At 41.8% G+C, this 16,375-nt stretch overlaps 1 protein-coding gene across 1 annotated transcript in view; it reads right to left on the reverse strand.

Annotated features, from left to right (window-relative positions):
• SLC35F1 (solute carrier family 35 member F1) overlaps positions 1-16,375 on the reverse strand; it is a 427,384-nt gene that overhangs the window by 158,865 nt on the left and 252,144 nt on the right. The window contains exon 2 of the mRNA XM_063443481.1: positions 10,423-10,598. Coding sequence (XP_063299551.1) covers positions 10,423-10,598 — 176 coding nt within the window. The remainder of the gene's footprint in view (positions 1-10,422; positions 10,599-16,375) is intronic.

Raw genomic sequence — 16,375 nt, forward strand, 5'->3', positions numbered from 1 at the left:
TTCAAACAACTACTAGATGCATACTTGCAAAAACAGAATATTCAAGGATATAATCTTTCAATGTAGGGTAATAACTGCTTGATCCAATGATAAATCTGACTGCCATTCTGGGGTCAAGAAGGAATTTTTTTCCTAGCTTGTTGCAAAACCGGAAGTGCTTCAAACTGTTTTTTTTTTGCCTTCTTTTGGATCAACAGCAAAAAACAAATGTGAGGAAGTTTGAACTTGATGGACGCAAGTCTCTTTTCAGCTAGGTATGTAACTATGTAAAAATAAGCTGTAGTTGTTCTGGTGACTATAGTGTCCCTTTAAGTTGGCAAGTTCATAAGAATACCCTTTTCTTGTCTCAGTAGAGATTTCACTTTCTAGCTAAAAGCAGCAATCAGAATTGTTAACTTAGGGTTTAAGTTCAAAATTTGCCTTGTTGAACATGGCCTCTGTTTTTTTAAATATGCTTAGGGATTTTGGATAGTGCACAAATAACCTTTTTTTAACTTGACCACTGCTTGCCTTGACTCATTGTCAGTTTTGTCTCTGTATGCTAAGCTTTGCATCTTGGTCAGGGTAAAATATACATGTCAGGTGTCTGTAGGCCAGTGGCTTAGCAAAGGGGGTGGGGGGTTTGCCTCAGGCGGCACTTATTTGGGGCGGCAAGGTCCAGCCACAAAAATAATTCCTCCCACCTGAGTGAGAACTGGCAGCCGGGGCCAGCCTTATGGGTGTGTGATCTGTGTGGCCACAGGGCGCCATGGACCATGGGGCACCATGTGGCCGACACAGCTCGCACATGGCCGGTGTCAGGGGAGGTAAAACAGGTACCGGGGTGGAGAATTTAAAAAAAACAAGGTGGTGGGGGTGGGGCTTAATGAGGGGTTTATCATGAGGTGGCCGAAGTCCCTGGTAATACTGCACAGGAAGAGGGCAGAAGGAAGGCGTGCTTGCTTACCCAACAACCAACTGCATCCACTACCCCTTCCAGCCATAATGGAAAGAGGTAAGTCTGTGTGTGTGTGTGTGTCTGCATGCCTGTGTGTGTGTGTGTGTGTGTGACTGCCTGCCTGTGTGTGTGTGTGTGTGAGAGACTGCCTGTGTGTGAGACTGCCTGTGTGTGTGACTGCCTGCCTGTGTGTGACTGCCTGCCTGTGTGTGTCTGCCTGTGTGTGTGACTGTCTGTCTGTGTGACTGCCTACCTGTGTGTGTGTGACTATCTGTCTGACTGCCTGTGTGTGTGTGAGTGACTGCCTGTGTGTGTGTGACTTTCTGCCTGTGTGTGACTCCAATTGTGTGTCGCTGTAGCTTTGCCGTTGTGTGTGCTATCTGCCTTTAACTGAGTGTGTGTGTGCCTATCAGCGTGCGTGAGTTTCTGCATGCCTGTAACAGAGTGTGTATGACTGTCTGCTTGTAATGGAGTATGTGTGACTTTCTGCTTGTGACTTTGTGTGTGACTGCCTGCCTTTAACTGTTCGTGATTGTGTGCCTGTAACTGTGTGTGGCTGTCTGCCTTTAACGGTGTGTTTGGCTCTGTGACTGTCTGCCTGTAACGGAGCATGTGTGACTGTCTGCCCGTAACTGTGTGTGTGACTGTCTGTCTGTAACTGAGCTTATCTGACTCTCTGCTTGTAACTGTTTGTGTGACTGTCTGCTGACTGTCTGCCTGTGCCTGTGTGTGTGACTGTATACAGGCAACTTGGTGAGGAGGGGGCACCGTGAAGACTTTTCACACAGGGCGCCTAATGGCCTAAGGCCCTGCTGGCAGTGATCCTGCTCTGATTGCCATGTCTCCTCTTTGCGGTTCTCTTTATCAGGGTGAGAGGTGGGGCAGGAGGATGGGAAGTGAGGTCACTTCATATGCTGTCCTGTCCTGCATAGAGCTGGCAGAGCGAAGAAGGGAAGATGGAGAGCTGCCTGGAAGATACACCAGGTATGCCCTTCCCTGCACACACCCCTCACTGCATCCTCACAGATCCCCTCCTTACCCTGCACCCTGACAGCCCATCTCCCTCCCTGCACAGCCCCCTCATCTGCACCTTTACAAAACCTCTCCCACCCCTGCACCTTTACAGCTTCTCTCTTGTACTCTGACAGCCCCCCTCCCCTGCACCCTGACAGTCCATCTCCCTCCCTGCACAGCCCCCCTCCCCTGCACCCTGACAGTCCATCCCCCCCCTGCACAACCCCCCCCCTTCCTGCACAGCCTCCCCTGTCCTGCACCCCTTCCCTGCACCCTGACAGTCTGCCTGTACCCTGACCCTGACTGTCCTGCACAGCCTCCCCTTCCCTGCACCCTGACAGTCTGCCTGTACACTGACCCTCACTGTCCAGCACCCCTTCCCTGCACCCTGACAGTCCATCTCCCTCCCTGCACAGCCCCCCATCCCCTGCACCCTGACAGTCCATCTCCTTCCATGAACAGCCCCCCACCCCTGTTCTCTGATAGTCCCCTCCCCTACACCCTTACAGACCCCCTCTCTCCTTGCACAGCCCCCCTTCTCCCTTCACAGACCCTCTCATCCCTGCACAGCCCCCCCCCCCCTCCTTTCAATGACCCTTTCCCTCCAGGCTCAGTCCCCTCCCTTCACATATCCCCTCTCCCCTTACCTGCACAGCCCCTGCCTCCCTGCACAGCCCCCCTCCCTTCACAGACCCCTTCTCTCCTTGCACAGTCCCCCCTCTCTGCACAGATCCCCCTTCTCACTCATTGCACAGTTCCCCCTCACTCACTGCACAGATCCCCCTCACTCACTGCACAGATCCCCCCTCTCTCCCTGCTCAGATCCCACCCTCTCTCCCTGCACAGACCCCTCTCTGCACAGACCCCCTCCCTACTCAGACCTTTCTTCTCCCTTCACTGACCCCCTTTCTCCCTGAACCCTCACAGGTCCCCTCTCTCCATGCACCATCACAGATCCCCTTTCTCCTTGCACCCTCACAGGCCCCCTTTTCTTACTGCAATCTCACAGGCTCCCTTTCTCCCTGCACTCTTACAGGCCCCCTCCCTCCCCTGCACAGTCCACCTCCATCCCCTGCACAGTATTATTCAATGAAAAAATCTTTTGTGATTTAAAATATTTTGTATTTGGGTCGAGATAGGGTCGGCAAACTCAGGGACAGCCCAGGGCGGCGAAAAGTTCTAGCCATGCCACGGCTGTAGGCACAAAATTAGAAGAGGCCACTACCTGCCTCAACACTCCTCCCCCCCCCCCCCCCCCCCACAAAAAAAAGGCAGATAAAGAGGGCCAATTTAATTAACTAGACATGCATGTGTAAAAATGTCTGAAAATTAATATTCAAATTTGACAATTCTATGTATTAGCATTTTTTCTGCATATAATGTATTGGGTTTGATTGTTTGAGTATCTGTGTTAGTGATTGTTAAAGATAATGTTAAACATGGCTAAATGGGGGTTTAAGTTTAAAGAGAGGTTAATGTCAGAGTTAGATTACAGAGGGTGTTTAGGGTAAAAGGGACACTATAGGCACCTACACCACTTCATCTCATTGTGTTAAGACTGCCTCTAGTAACTATCTACCAGAAAGCCACTAGCAGCGCTTCCTGCTGTTTCACAGAGTTTGACTCTGTGAAACGACACTGGGCGTCCTCACGCGATGCTTTCCTATGGGGAAGGCCTAATGCATATGTAGCACTCGGCGCACATGCTCATTAGGCTCTTCCCATTGGCTGTCGTTGGTGGAGGAGGAGCCTGAACCCTGCGTAAGCATTTAAAAGATTGTTTAACCATTTATGTAGCCAGGAGGGGGAGCGCAGGGGCAGAGGGACAGCTTTGTATTCCTAGCACTATAACGCTCCTTTAAAACTTGTAAAGGGTTTATGTTGTGGTATTGTAAGGTTACATTTATTATTTGGGCCCAAAGGGGTCTTGATTTATTGAGTTTAGGGTTAGAGTTGAGTTAAATTTCAATTTGAGGTGAATTAGGTGTTATTTTTTTAGAGGTGTTAAACCTAGAATATTTTTTTTTTTTAGTTTTAGACATTTAGTGTTTAAATTTGGTACCAAAACAAAATTGTTTAGGTTTTAGGATGGGGATGTTTTGGATACTGTGGCATTTAAAGTGTTATTTGCAAGGTATTCACCCTCCTATGATTGACAGTAGAGCAGCAGGAGCTGTTATACAGTGTGCATCACTCAATGCTCCTCCTGCAACTCCTGCAAGCATTAGTACTGTCCCTCTGGCTGTTAGTACTAGAATATGTTGTTCTAAGTACTTAATATACATACATATGTTTTGGTTATTAAAAAAACATGTTAAAAAACACTGACAAAGCTTGACTTACACGACCAAGATGAAATTTTCACCCACCACCATTTTAGAAAAACAAAGATGTTTAAAAAGATAAGCTGAATTGTTACCAGGGCTAAAAAATAAGTTGTGGTGGCTATAGGGAGGGATCCCTGAACTGGGAGCTGGGAGTATAAGTTAGTGACAGAAATGCTTTAAACTGCTGAGCTCTGTAGCACGTCTAAGATAGACAAGACTGGTATTCATTCATGCACCACTGTTCTATTGTGAAATAACAGCATGATTCTCTACAGATAGTGACACACTGTGATATCCACCCAGGTAGCAATCGAAGGAATACACTAAATTGCTATTTACAAAAATATATACTTTGAATAAGGAAGTTTAAAAGGTGAGGACAACACTCTTGTACAAGATAAAACCACTTTTTTTTTTTTTTTTTTTTTAAGGCAGCTAAATGGTAAAACAATGAAATAAAATCTGGTTTACTGCCGATATGAAAAGTAAAATAACAATAAACCCATTATGGTAAAAATTGTTTGTTTTATATTATTGGAGTTGAACTGAGGCATTTTTGCCTGTATTAAGTGGGGGCATTATGTTGGCTGGGAAAAGCTGCCGCTGAGTTAATTGAGGAACAGCGTTCTATCAGCTGTTATTGCTTAGAACAGATGCCATGGTTCACATTATCAGGGAGCTGGCATTTCATTCCAGAATGCTACGAGGTTTGATTAGTAAAATTCTCAATTGCTGCATCACATTATCCTCTTAATCATCAGCCAGAGTAGAATGTGGCTATACTGTAGAAAGGGCCTGAAGTTGTACGAGGGAGAAATGTCAGATCACCAACTCTGATCTGACTATTTGTTTGCCAGTAAACAAAAGCAGTTTAGTTACCTTAAAATACTTGTGGCTCTTTCTCTAGACAGAAAGTGGATGATAGATGCAAAGATTAGATTTCTTACAGAATCCGTTATTTTCTTAAACAAATGCGAAGGTAAAGGATTTTGTAAGATACTTTTTTTTGAGAACCAGCCTTACACAATTTATATTTATAGACTAATAAAGACAGATCTATATTTAATTAGAGTAATATTTAAATTAAGTCAGATTTCATCAAGGAAATCTGCCTTGCAAATTGTTCCTTTAGCGTATGTTGATCCTTATGTTCCGTGCAAGGCAAACCATCTTTATTTACTTGGAACCCCTTTTCCGTTTTATATTTTTTTAGTGTCCTTATTTTTGTGAACAGCACAAAAAGTCTCCAAAGACCATTGCACTGACAAGTTCACATTAACTAAGCCATTGCAGGGTTCTTCTCAAGAAGGAGTGTTAGCGCAGAGCTTTGATCATGTACAATTCCAGAGTCACAAAGTCACAAAGGTCTAGTGTAAAGTTTGGTAGAGCTGGAATAATGTCTGGGGCTGGGTTTTTTTCTCTTTAGCTCTAGTGAAACAGCATCTTAAGACTGCAATATACTGAAATTCTAGATCATTATGTGCTTCTGCGAAGATTTCAAGTACAAGAGTAAAGTTAGCAAAAAGGGAATGACAAATAAATGATTTCTGGTGTTTAAAGTTCCTGAGATAAATAGTGGAATAAGGTAAAACGCAAAGGAATAACCAAAGAAGGCACAGTCAAGGTCAGGGTATAGAGTACAGGATAGACAAATGAACACACCAAAGAACAAAGTAGGCTGCAACATATATAATCAAGCATTACACTCAGGAAAATTAAGAAACCGGAAGCATAATCAGTAGTAGGGTCACTTGATATAAATCAAGCAGGAACTTAGAACTGTAACAAAACAAGACGCCCATCCACAAGAGTAAGTAAGTAAAAAAAACAACGCAGGTAGATGGTAAGTAGGTTAATAATAATGAAATGCAAAGAACCTTAGAATACCAATGTTCCACTTAGTATAATTGATTAGTATGGATGGGTACCAATAGTTTTGCAGCCTGGCTGTGCAATAAAAACAACAAGCTTGGTAGGCAGAAACCGATCCAGATTATGATAGCTTCTAATTTAAAGGAGATATTTGGGGATTGTCCTTGTAATATTTTAGAAAATAAACCCCCCGTGGGCAAATTTACATTTATAGCTGAATTGCTTTCCTTGTAAAAAATTGGTGGCATGCACAGAGCCTGACTGTCAATGCTGGAGGGTATTGCAGTATTCATAGAGGAAAAAAAGTAATCATTTAGTATGTGTGGGAGCAATAGCAACATTATGAGTGCACAGAGTTTGCAATATAGACATGATATATATCTTTAAAAAAAATTAATTCCTGGCTATGTTTATGCTAATAAATCACCAAACGACTCATAGACAACATGGATTGAAGGCATCTTTTGGCTCTTTTGAAATGTAATCCTGACTAGACGTAAAATACAAAGGATAAAGACTAATCACACCACACAGGTTTTTTTTCGGAACGTCAGGGGTGAAGCTGTGTGCTCCTTGTGCTGTTATGTGCATTGGCCACAAGCTTTTTCCAAATGTCAGCCCTGATGTAGGACATTTAAAATATAGCTATCACTTTAACAATGTGTTTATTGTTCTCCATCTGTAAACAGAACCAAAGTTATTGACTGATGGAGTCAATCCCTCAAATCTGCGCATGTCACCGTTTGTCAGGAGGAGAAGTGAATATCGGCATATGCTGTAAAAGCAGACTGCAACATTGATGCAGTGTTAAGGGGAATCTGTGTGAAGCTGGCTTAGATTGAAGCAGACAGTGCATTTAGTTTATAGGTATTGCTATCACAATTGCTCTTTTTTGACTAAATTGTGTCTCCTTTATAAAATAAACTGCTAATTTTCTTTCCTGCAAAACAAATTTCAGACATCTTCTCGCCTGTGTCTGCCAGCTCTGCTTATCATTTAAAGAAGCAATCTTCTGAGCCAGACTGCACTTCCAGGTAACATCATTGGGGTCAGTGATTTAACACAGTCATGGCTACAAACCCTCAGTGGATTTCTGAGAGGCTGACAATTACCTGGAGACAAAATCCAGACTATGAGACTGAGAAATAGGACTGTAGTAAATGGCGTGTGTACACTGATTCTTTACTATAGTACTGGTATTTTGCTTAGAGAAAAAAAATTCTTAATTATTATTATTATTATTAAGCTTGGTATTGTGTTGGAAGTTTGACAGTGGGAAAAAAAAAGAACAATGAGTCAGGAAAGGAAAATGAGATGTATAGAGGGGAAAGTGTAAGCACAACAGCACAAGGGGGAACAAGAAGAATAGAAGAATACTATGCAATAATGAGATTTGAGATTGAATATAAATTGTGAAAAGGTAAGAAAATAGAGTGTGAAACAAAGGGAAAAAAGAAAATGCAAGGCTTAGCTGAAAAACATTTTAAACAAATTTAGATTGCCCTTACCGAGTTGACAAGCACCTCTCTTTTTTTCCTACATTTAGCCAATTTTCATGTAAGGAAGTTTGTGAAATATGTTTTTTGTTTTTTTTTAAAGTATATTTCAGTTGCAACTGTTTTTCATATTTCATTCAGAAATCCTCAATAAAAAGATCAGTGAGTGACCCTTGCATTGGTGACTGCAAATTACAACTATTTACGGCAGACGGTACATTTCCTTGAGAGAAATAAATAATAAATGCACAAATAAAAATGAAAGCATTTTGTTCACATTTCGGTTGCCTTTTCATTCGACACTTAAAAAATGTAAATGTGGTGTAGGGGAGGCTCCAATCTAATGTGCTGCCATAAACATCTATAAATATTTACCGGGTCCTTGCACCATTCGCATATTCCAGCCACACGATAAGAAATTACTCAATCAGGGTTATTCACTAAAGTGGGAATTGTCATGAATGCAAAGTGAACTCAAAGTGAATTTGAAAGCTGAGGCCAAAGTACCTAAAGTGGAAGGAAAGCTGACTTCGAGAATGTTTCCATTTTGGCCTTAAATCTGAAATTCACTTGGAATTCCTGACAATTAGCACTTTAATGAATAATCCTTTAGTACGCATGTATAAGGCATTTGTGTGCACAGAATATACATTGAAACACTGTTTAAACTACATGAATGGACAACCATCTTGAACATTTATTCAAAAGGCTTCAATCCACATCCAGTTCTGACCATTCTGGTCCCAGTTTTATATAGTTCAGGCAGGACAGGAAGTACTTGAAGCTTTGTGTCCTCAATGCTTCTTTCTCTAGGTTCTCATTTGTTTGAGGTATCCCCAAGTACTTGTACATCTCCTATATATCATTCTGACACTTAATCTCCTGCAATCCTGATCATATTACTAACATGTGTGCCCACTTATCTAGTCAACAACATTCCCATATCCTAGTTAAGTGTATCAGTGAGTCGATGTCCTGCTCATTGTTTGCATTCAACTTCTTGTGTATATGTGTTCGTACGTTTCATGATGATAAGGCTGAGTGGGCTGATGCCTATGCAGACCAGCATTTGGGATTGTGTGCATCATCTTGGTACATACCACATTTGATTTTCACTTGTGTAACTGTCCTGGGACATGTATGAGGTACTTATATATACTGCAAATACTTCACACTGTTCCATACACATGCTGCCTAAAACTAACAAAAAATAATAGTGAGATAGTCCACTCAGTGAAACAAGAATATATTCCAGAAAGGATTGTTATAGTGCACTTTTTTGTAATTGCACATTAGATTTGAAACATAATTAAGTGTGTAAAAACAAAGAGAACGTTACCTGAGCTCTGCCCTAAATCCCGGGGCAGATGAACTTATATTTAAATGGCCATTGGAATAAAACTAACAAGCCTCCAGTTTGTTTACATGTACATAGGGATTAAGGCCAGAGCGCAGGTAACTTTCTCTTTTTTTTTAGTATGTATTTTGAGCTGTTGGATACTAAGCTACTGCAAGCGCAGTGCTTTATCTTTGTGTTTATAATTGAGTGTGTAATCACTATTTTTAAGGGACATTATAGTCACCAGAACAACTACAGCTTAATGTAGTTGTTCCGGTGAGTATAATCATTATATGCAAACATTTTCATGCAAACACTACCTTTTCAGAGTAAAGCAGTGTTTACATTGCCCCTAGGGACATCTCCAAGTGGCCACTCCTCAGATGGCCACTGAAGGTGCTTCCTGGCTCAGTGCTGCATAGTAGGCAGCACTGCCGTTCAGTGTCTCCACGCTCTGCATGGGGATGCTGAATTTTCCTCATAGAGATGCATTGATTCAATGCATCTCTAAGAGGAGGTGCTGATTGGCCCGCCCCGTGCAGATTTTGGCCAATAGAATGCTTTTCCTTTGGGAAAACATTGGATTGGCTAAAATAAAAAAGACAATTCTGATGATGTCATCAAGGACGCTGATCGGGAGTGGGGCTAGCGCCAGCAGCCTGTGTGTCACTGGAAATAAGGTAAGTTTTAATTCCTTTTAAGGGAGCTAACGGGGGGCAAGCCACCTAAATGGTGGGTTTAGCACTATAGGGACAGGAATACATGTTTGTATTCCTGACCCTATAGTGTTCCTTTAAATATTGTCTTAAAGACACAGCGCACCTTTATAAGAGTGTATTTCTTGATGGGCTATTGAACTTTATAGGTGCTGCTATTTTGCACAAAAAATATGCACATATTTCTAAATTCTCATTTTATTCACTAGGCATTTCTTAGAGCCTCTTTTGCTTGTTTTTTTCTTTATTTTTTTAGTTTATATTATTTTAAAATAACCTGACATATATGTGGCTTGTCCCTAACATAAAAATGAACAAATTAATTGATCTTGTTGTGTACACACAGGAGCTTATAGCTAGTTTCCTATCATGCATCTGTATAATGTTTTTCTGTAAAGGAAACATATATGACATATATGACTATATTACTTGCCACTACTAAGATAAGCTTAAATTTTTTTTTTTTTAAGAGCACGTTTATATGCTCTGAGATGTCATTGCATCGGAATTTCTATCACTCACTTGACAGTGATACAATGACTTAAACAGCATGCACATTTAGCATATGATATTTGATAGCGATGCTGTGGTGTGTTCTAATCAGTATAGAAGCACGAAACAGAACGGGCCTTGCCAGGAGATAAACTGCCTTTTATCTTATATCTCACAATATTTTTAAAAAAGTGCATTTAGAAACAAATATCACTGTCTGATGACTTACCTTGCCTTACAGCCAACGTGGTTGTGTAAACCAAGAAAAGAAGGATGTAATTAAGGAAACTCTGGAAGAGGGGAGTATTGGCATGAAACTCCTCTGACAGGTATTTACTGGTGAGTCGGATTCCACATATTAGAAGAGATAACACCTGCCCCAGCGCCATGGACAACAGCATCTCCCTGGGGGAAAAAAAGGGACAATTATTACACTTCAGTTTATTTATATAGAAAAACAACCCCTGAATGACACAGCTTCAGTCTCCTTGTTTTGTCCTTTAGAACACACGCAATTTTGGCATTTTTGGTATGTGTGTATTTAACCGAAATCTTTTTTGTTTATTGCTCCAACACACATTATAAACCATTTTGTAAGAGGCAAAAATACCTTTAATCTGATGGGACATTTACATTTATAAATTCAAATTTATCATAAAAAGATACAAGAAAATTAAAAAAAATGCATTTGTTTCACAGGTCTGATAATAATAATGTGTTTATCAATTGTGCAGCTTAAGAAAAGTAAATCAAAATAAATATATTTATTTTTCCTAATTTACAGAGTGCATAACGTGATTAGGATTTCAGTTTAGTAATTACAGGTCACAAAATACAAAAAGTGTAAATTTCAACGTGGAACGATTTTAGAAGTTGGTATGTTTGTTATTAAGCTTAACAGCCATCACAGAAAACAAAATTGTCACCAAAAGTATATATTTATATAAAGTAGACATAACAGGCTATTTACCTAAGTGTATCTTGACCATTTTTATGTAGCTGTTTAACTACCACTCTGCTAAATATTGCAGTAACATTTTATTTTTTTTCAGGTTTTTATCATACACACGTATAACAAGTTTTTTGATGTGTATGTATCACTCCTGTAAACATCTGCATGTTGTGTTAAGCTATATTTTACATGTTATATTTTGAGCTATGGAGGTGCCATTTATTTCACCATAAATTTTATTTGTAAAAATGATTACATGCATACTGTATATTTGCTGCTTATTATTTAAATCTCATGTTTGCCACTGTAATAAAACTCCCTTAACTTAACTCAGCAACATCTCCTGGGTACAACAAAACCCATATGTACACCTTTGTAAAGTATAAATCCTAGTCCTAACTCAAATCCTAAACCAAAACTAAATCCTAAACCAAACCATAATCCTAAACCTAACCCTAATCCTAATCCTCACTCTAAGCCAAGCCCTAATCATAACCTTAATCACCCCAGCAATGGTGTTAGAAGGCTTCCCTCTGCAGATGTCAGCAGAGGCATTCCCTTGCTCGCCCTAACCTTAATCCAAACCTTAATCCTAAATGTATCCCTAAACATACATCTAATCCTAATCCTTAATTTAATTCTAAGTGTTTCCCTCTGCTGATATAAGTAAATGAAATTCTAAGCTCAAACAGTAGAGAGAGGGAGATCCCCGTCATGCTAAAAAACTAACATGCCATTTACACTGTGATGGTGAAATGGCAAAGCCTGAACTGATCAAAACTGGCATGGAGCAGAGAGACCCTGGTGGTCTCCTTTAAACTACTTGCAGCCCTAGAACCACCAGCTGTGGCTTATCAGTCAGTTTTGGGCTCCCTGGTGTGAGCAGGGATTTAACCCTTATCAATACACATTGCATTAAATGGGAATTTAAATGGGTATTTTTAAATCCCCATGCAGCTCATGTGTCAGTCTGGGGCCACTAATTATGGTGCCAGCTCACAGAAGATTGGCACCAACTTGTAGCAGCTATAAAATCCCCATTTAAAGGGCTCTAAGCAGCACTCAAGTTGAATGCAGCATACAGGTCATCTGTCAGCATGTGGCCACAAATTTTGGCACCAGCAAACAGAGGAAAGCCCTGGGTATCTAATGATACCTGGGGTTCTCCTATTAGTAGAGCTGCCGGGCCCCCTGGAGTGACGGGCCCTGTTGCAGCTAGCTGCGACCACGGTAGTTCCGCCACTAGGCTGGATGCACTTCGTCTCCAGATTAAAATCAGTGCCTTTATAAAAGCTTTTCCCGCCTTGAAACCCCATTCTGTGTGGAGCCCTCAAGGGACTCACATAGATTTTTGTTTTTTATTCATCATTTTTATTTCAACTTTTTTTGAAGCTAAAGAAAATGCAATTCAGAAGAAAGAAGACATACATCTGATTTTCAGTATGATTTTTTTTTACAGGTATTAGTTTTATTGTTCTTCCTTACTATTATTAGGATGAGGGGGTAAAGTTTCAGTAGTTTCATTAGAAGGAGGTTTGCTATTGGCTTGGTGACCCCTAGTCACCCAAGAAAGGACAAAATGACAATTTGGGGGAGGAGGAAAATGGCATCTCCATCCCCACTTGCACTTTTCGTATTTTTAATTAGAGCCCCCACCCATCACCCACCCACCAATTTTGAAATGTTATTACCCGTGGATCTTCCTGCTTTTATCATGATGTTTGGACATATTTTTTCATTAGCAGGGAACATACCACCTATGCCCTATGGACTGAGCAAAACCCCATTTTGCTCTGCATCAGTTAGTGCATTTCCTGCTAATGTCAATATTTTAACAATACAGCGAGCACTAGTGTATATTTTATTTATTATTTTATCTATTTACACCACAGTGAGGACTTCTGCTACATACATTCAAGATTAGGACACCATATATATTTAATCAAGAGTGGGGATTTTTCCACTACATGCTATTCACTAGGAGCCACCAGAAGGCTCCAATGTGAGTGTGCACTTCTATATATTCAATCCATCCAGCACATCTGGATCACTACACTATATTGGTGTCACTTTTTGTTTCTATTTATATCTCAGGACCCCATTGGACCAAGACACAAAGTATATATCCACAGGTTAGGGAATTATACCGCTCAGGCACATTAATTAGAGCTAATTATCAGCTCCATACACTGTAAGTCCAATTCTATTTGTTTTCTTCAATGAATAACCTACATACTACACTATATCCTACCCCTTGTCCTCTTTTCTCGTTAAACACTAACATGGATTTGAGGACTTTTACAATGTGCTGCTCCTGCTCCTCTTGCATACTAACTACTTAGAACCAGAGACTCTGCTATGGCTTGTTCAAGTTGCCTTTTCTACAAAACAACAATTGCTAGAAACCTACGATTCCTTGTTATCTTTGGCTGGCTAGTAAGAGTTGGCCAGCTGCTGCATTGATAAACTTTGTAGCGCTAAGTGTTTTTTTTTTTTTTTTTTAAACTATTTATCCACTGGTTGCTTGTGATGCCAGCAGGCAAAAACGTCCAGAAAACCCGGATTTTAAAGTATCACTATAGGGTCAGGAACACAAACATGTATTCCTGACCCTACAGGGTTAAAACCACCATCTAGCCCCCTGGGCCCGTCATGCCTCCATAAATATAGTAAAAATCTTACTGTATCCAAGCTTGAAGCTGTAACTCTGCATGCTGTTAGACTCAGAAAAACAAACAGTCCGCTGACATCATCAGAAGTGGTAGCCTGATCCAATCACAATGCTTCCCCATAGGATTGGCTTAGACTGACAAGGAGGTAGATCAGGGGCAGAGCCAGCATGATTCAAACACAGCCCTTGCCTATCAGCATCTCCTCATAGAGATTAATTGAATCAATGAATCTCTATGCGGAAAGTTCAGTGTCTGCATGCAGAGGGAGGAGATACTGAATGTTTGGATGCATTTTAGGCAGCCATGACCCAGGAAGGATCTCTAACAGCTATCTGAGGAGTGGCCAGTGAAGTTATCACTAGGCTGTAATGTAAACACTGCATTTTCTTATGGACACTACTGTCTCTAAATCTGTGTCAAAATCCCTGGCATCTACCATGGACATTATGTTCTCATCTATTTCAAAGTCTTTTACCCAGGCTTTGTTGCAGGCCCAATTGTCGGCCGCGATACCTCCTACATCTTATCCCCCACGCCCTGGCTGCAAGGCCTTGGCTAAAACAAAGCACTCCTCCAAATCTGTTATGATGAGCAGTTTAAAACCTGTCAAAGATGGCGCGATTATACAATCACCGCGCAAGAGAGCCTCTAGCCGGGCAAAAGCGGCTAGACACTGGAAATTGGCTAAATCCCAAATTGATTCCTCTGAGTCAGAACCCCATTTCCTGAGCAGAGGTCCAGTCCGACCTTCTTCCCTCAATGAGGCAGACCCTGGATGTCAAGAGGTGCACGAGGCGCTCCTTCATCCTTCGTCCTTACGGTAAGCTATTTCACTAAATTTTCTTTCCTGTTGGTAGTAGGGGGCAGACCATTTTTCCCATGTCTGGGCTTTTATTACATCAGATGCCTGGTTACTCAGGGCTGTCAACTGGTATCCAATAGATTTTGTGTCCCTTCCTATACAACTTTCTCCTCCCAAGGAGATTGTTTTTTCCCCACTAGACATGACCCTCGTTTCTGAGGAAGTACGAGAATTGGCACACAAAGGTGATATCCAAGAAGTCTCAATGCAAACCCCAGGTTTTGTGAGCAATTTGTTTCTTGTCCCCAAAAAAGGAGGTGGAATCCGCCCTGTCATCAGTTTGAAACAACTAAATACTTATGTAACTTACCATCATTTTAAGATGGAAGGCATTCATTGCCTAAGCGATTTACTCCAACCATCAGATTTGGATGGTCAAACTCGACCTAAGGGATGCCTACCTCACGGTGCCTATTGCGGACATTCATCAAGATTTCCGGCAATTCACGTGGCAAGGAAGGAAATGGCGGTTACGCTGCCTTCCCTTCTGTCAGGATTATAGAATGATCCAGCACGTAGAATTGTGTAACACAGAGGACTGATAGGTAACGTATACCGGACCTTAGAATGGCCGGACTAACGTACCAAAGAATAGTCAGGAATAGCCGAGGTCAAGGGATACAGAAAGAGACACAACAATAAGGAAAAGCCTAAAGGGCCTAAATACCCCTCCTCTAGACCAGGTTCTCATTTGCATAATTGCTGCTCAGTATTAACCCTTCTGTGGATTTGGCTGCTGCTTGGCATAACCTTTCCTGTGTGGACAGTAAATGCCATTAACCACATTTTTATAAGCAGATGAATACGTGACACCTTCGGTCTGTTTTCCGCGCCTTAGCGAATTTGGCACGAGACTTTTGGCAGTTTTGTCTTCAGCACAATATTGCTGTCAGAGCGGAATATATACCAGGGTTGTCCAACGTTACCGCGGATTGGTAACGTTGGTAATCTTCCACTGCATTTGGGATCTGTGGGATCCTTTGGCAATAGACTTGTTTGCGTCTCGCTTGAATGCCCAGCTTCCGAACTTTTTCAGTTGGAGGCCGGACCCTGCGGCATTGGCTACGAATGCATTCTCCCATGACTGGTCCATCGCCAGGAATTATACATTCCCTCCATTTGCCCTCATCCCTCATTGCCTCCTCCATCTGCAACGCCAATGATGTTGTCTAGTGATAGTAACCCCCCTTTAGCCGTCGCAACCTTGGTTCCCTTCTCTACTGGAGATGGCTATAGATCGCCCCCGGCTTCTCACGGACTCCCCACCCCTTGTTCCTCCAGGGCCTCCTCCGCCTTATGGCATGGCTAGTCGATCGAGGGAATTTCGCAATCGACTCTCAGACTTCTCAAGGGCGCATGGGCACCCGGCACGAGACAGTCTTACAAGTCTGCTTGGCATACATGGAATTATTGGTGCGAGACACGTGGTGTGGATCCCCTCCTGTGATGACTGCCCTCCAATTTTTTACTTTCCTTTATGATAACGGAAAAGCATATTGGACGGTAAACCTCTACCGCTCAGCTATTTTAGCTGGCCATGCCGTTATTGACGGTGCCCCAATTGGACACCACCCATTTTTCAGTTGTCTTCTCCGTGGCATTAATTTTGCAAGGCCGCCTCTGCCTCTCTATTCCTCTTTATGGGACGTTTCTCTGGTATTACATTTTCTTACAGATTGGCCAGATAATGAGTCTC

Source organism: Pelobates fuscus, chromosome 2 (assembly GCF_036172605.1).
Source record: "Pelobates fuscus isolate aPelFus1 chromosome 2, aPelFus1.pri, whole genome shotgun sequence".
In the NCBI taxonomy this organism is placed as follows: domain Eukaryota; kingdom Metazoa; phylum Chordata; class Amphibia; order Anura; family Pelobatidae; genus Pelobates; species Pelobates fuscus.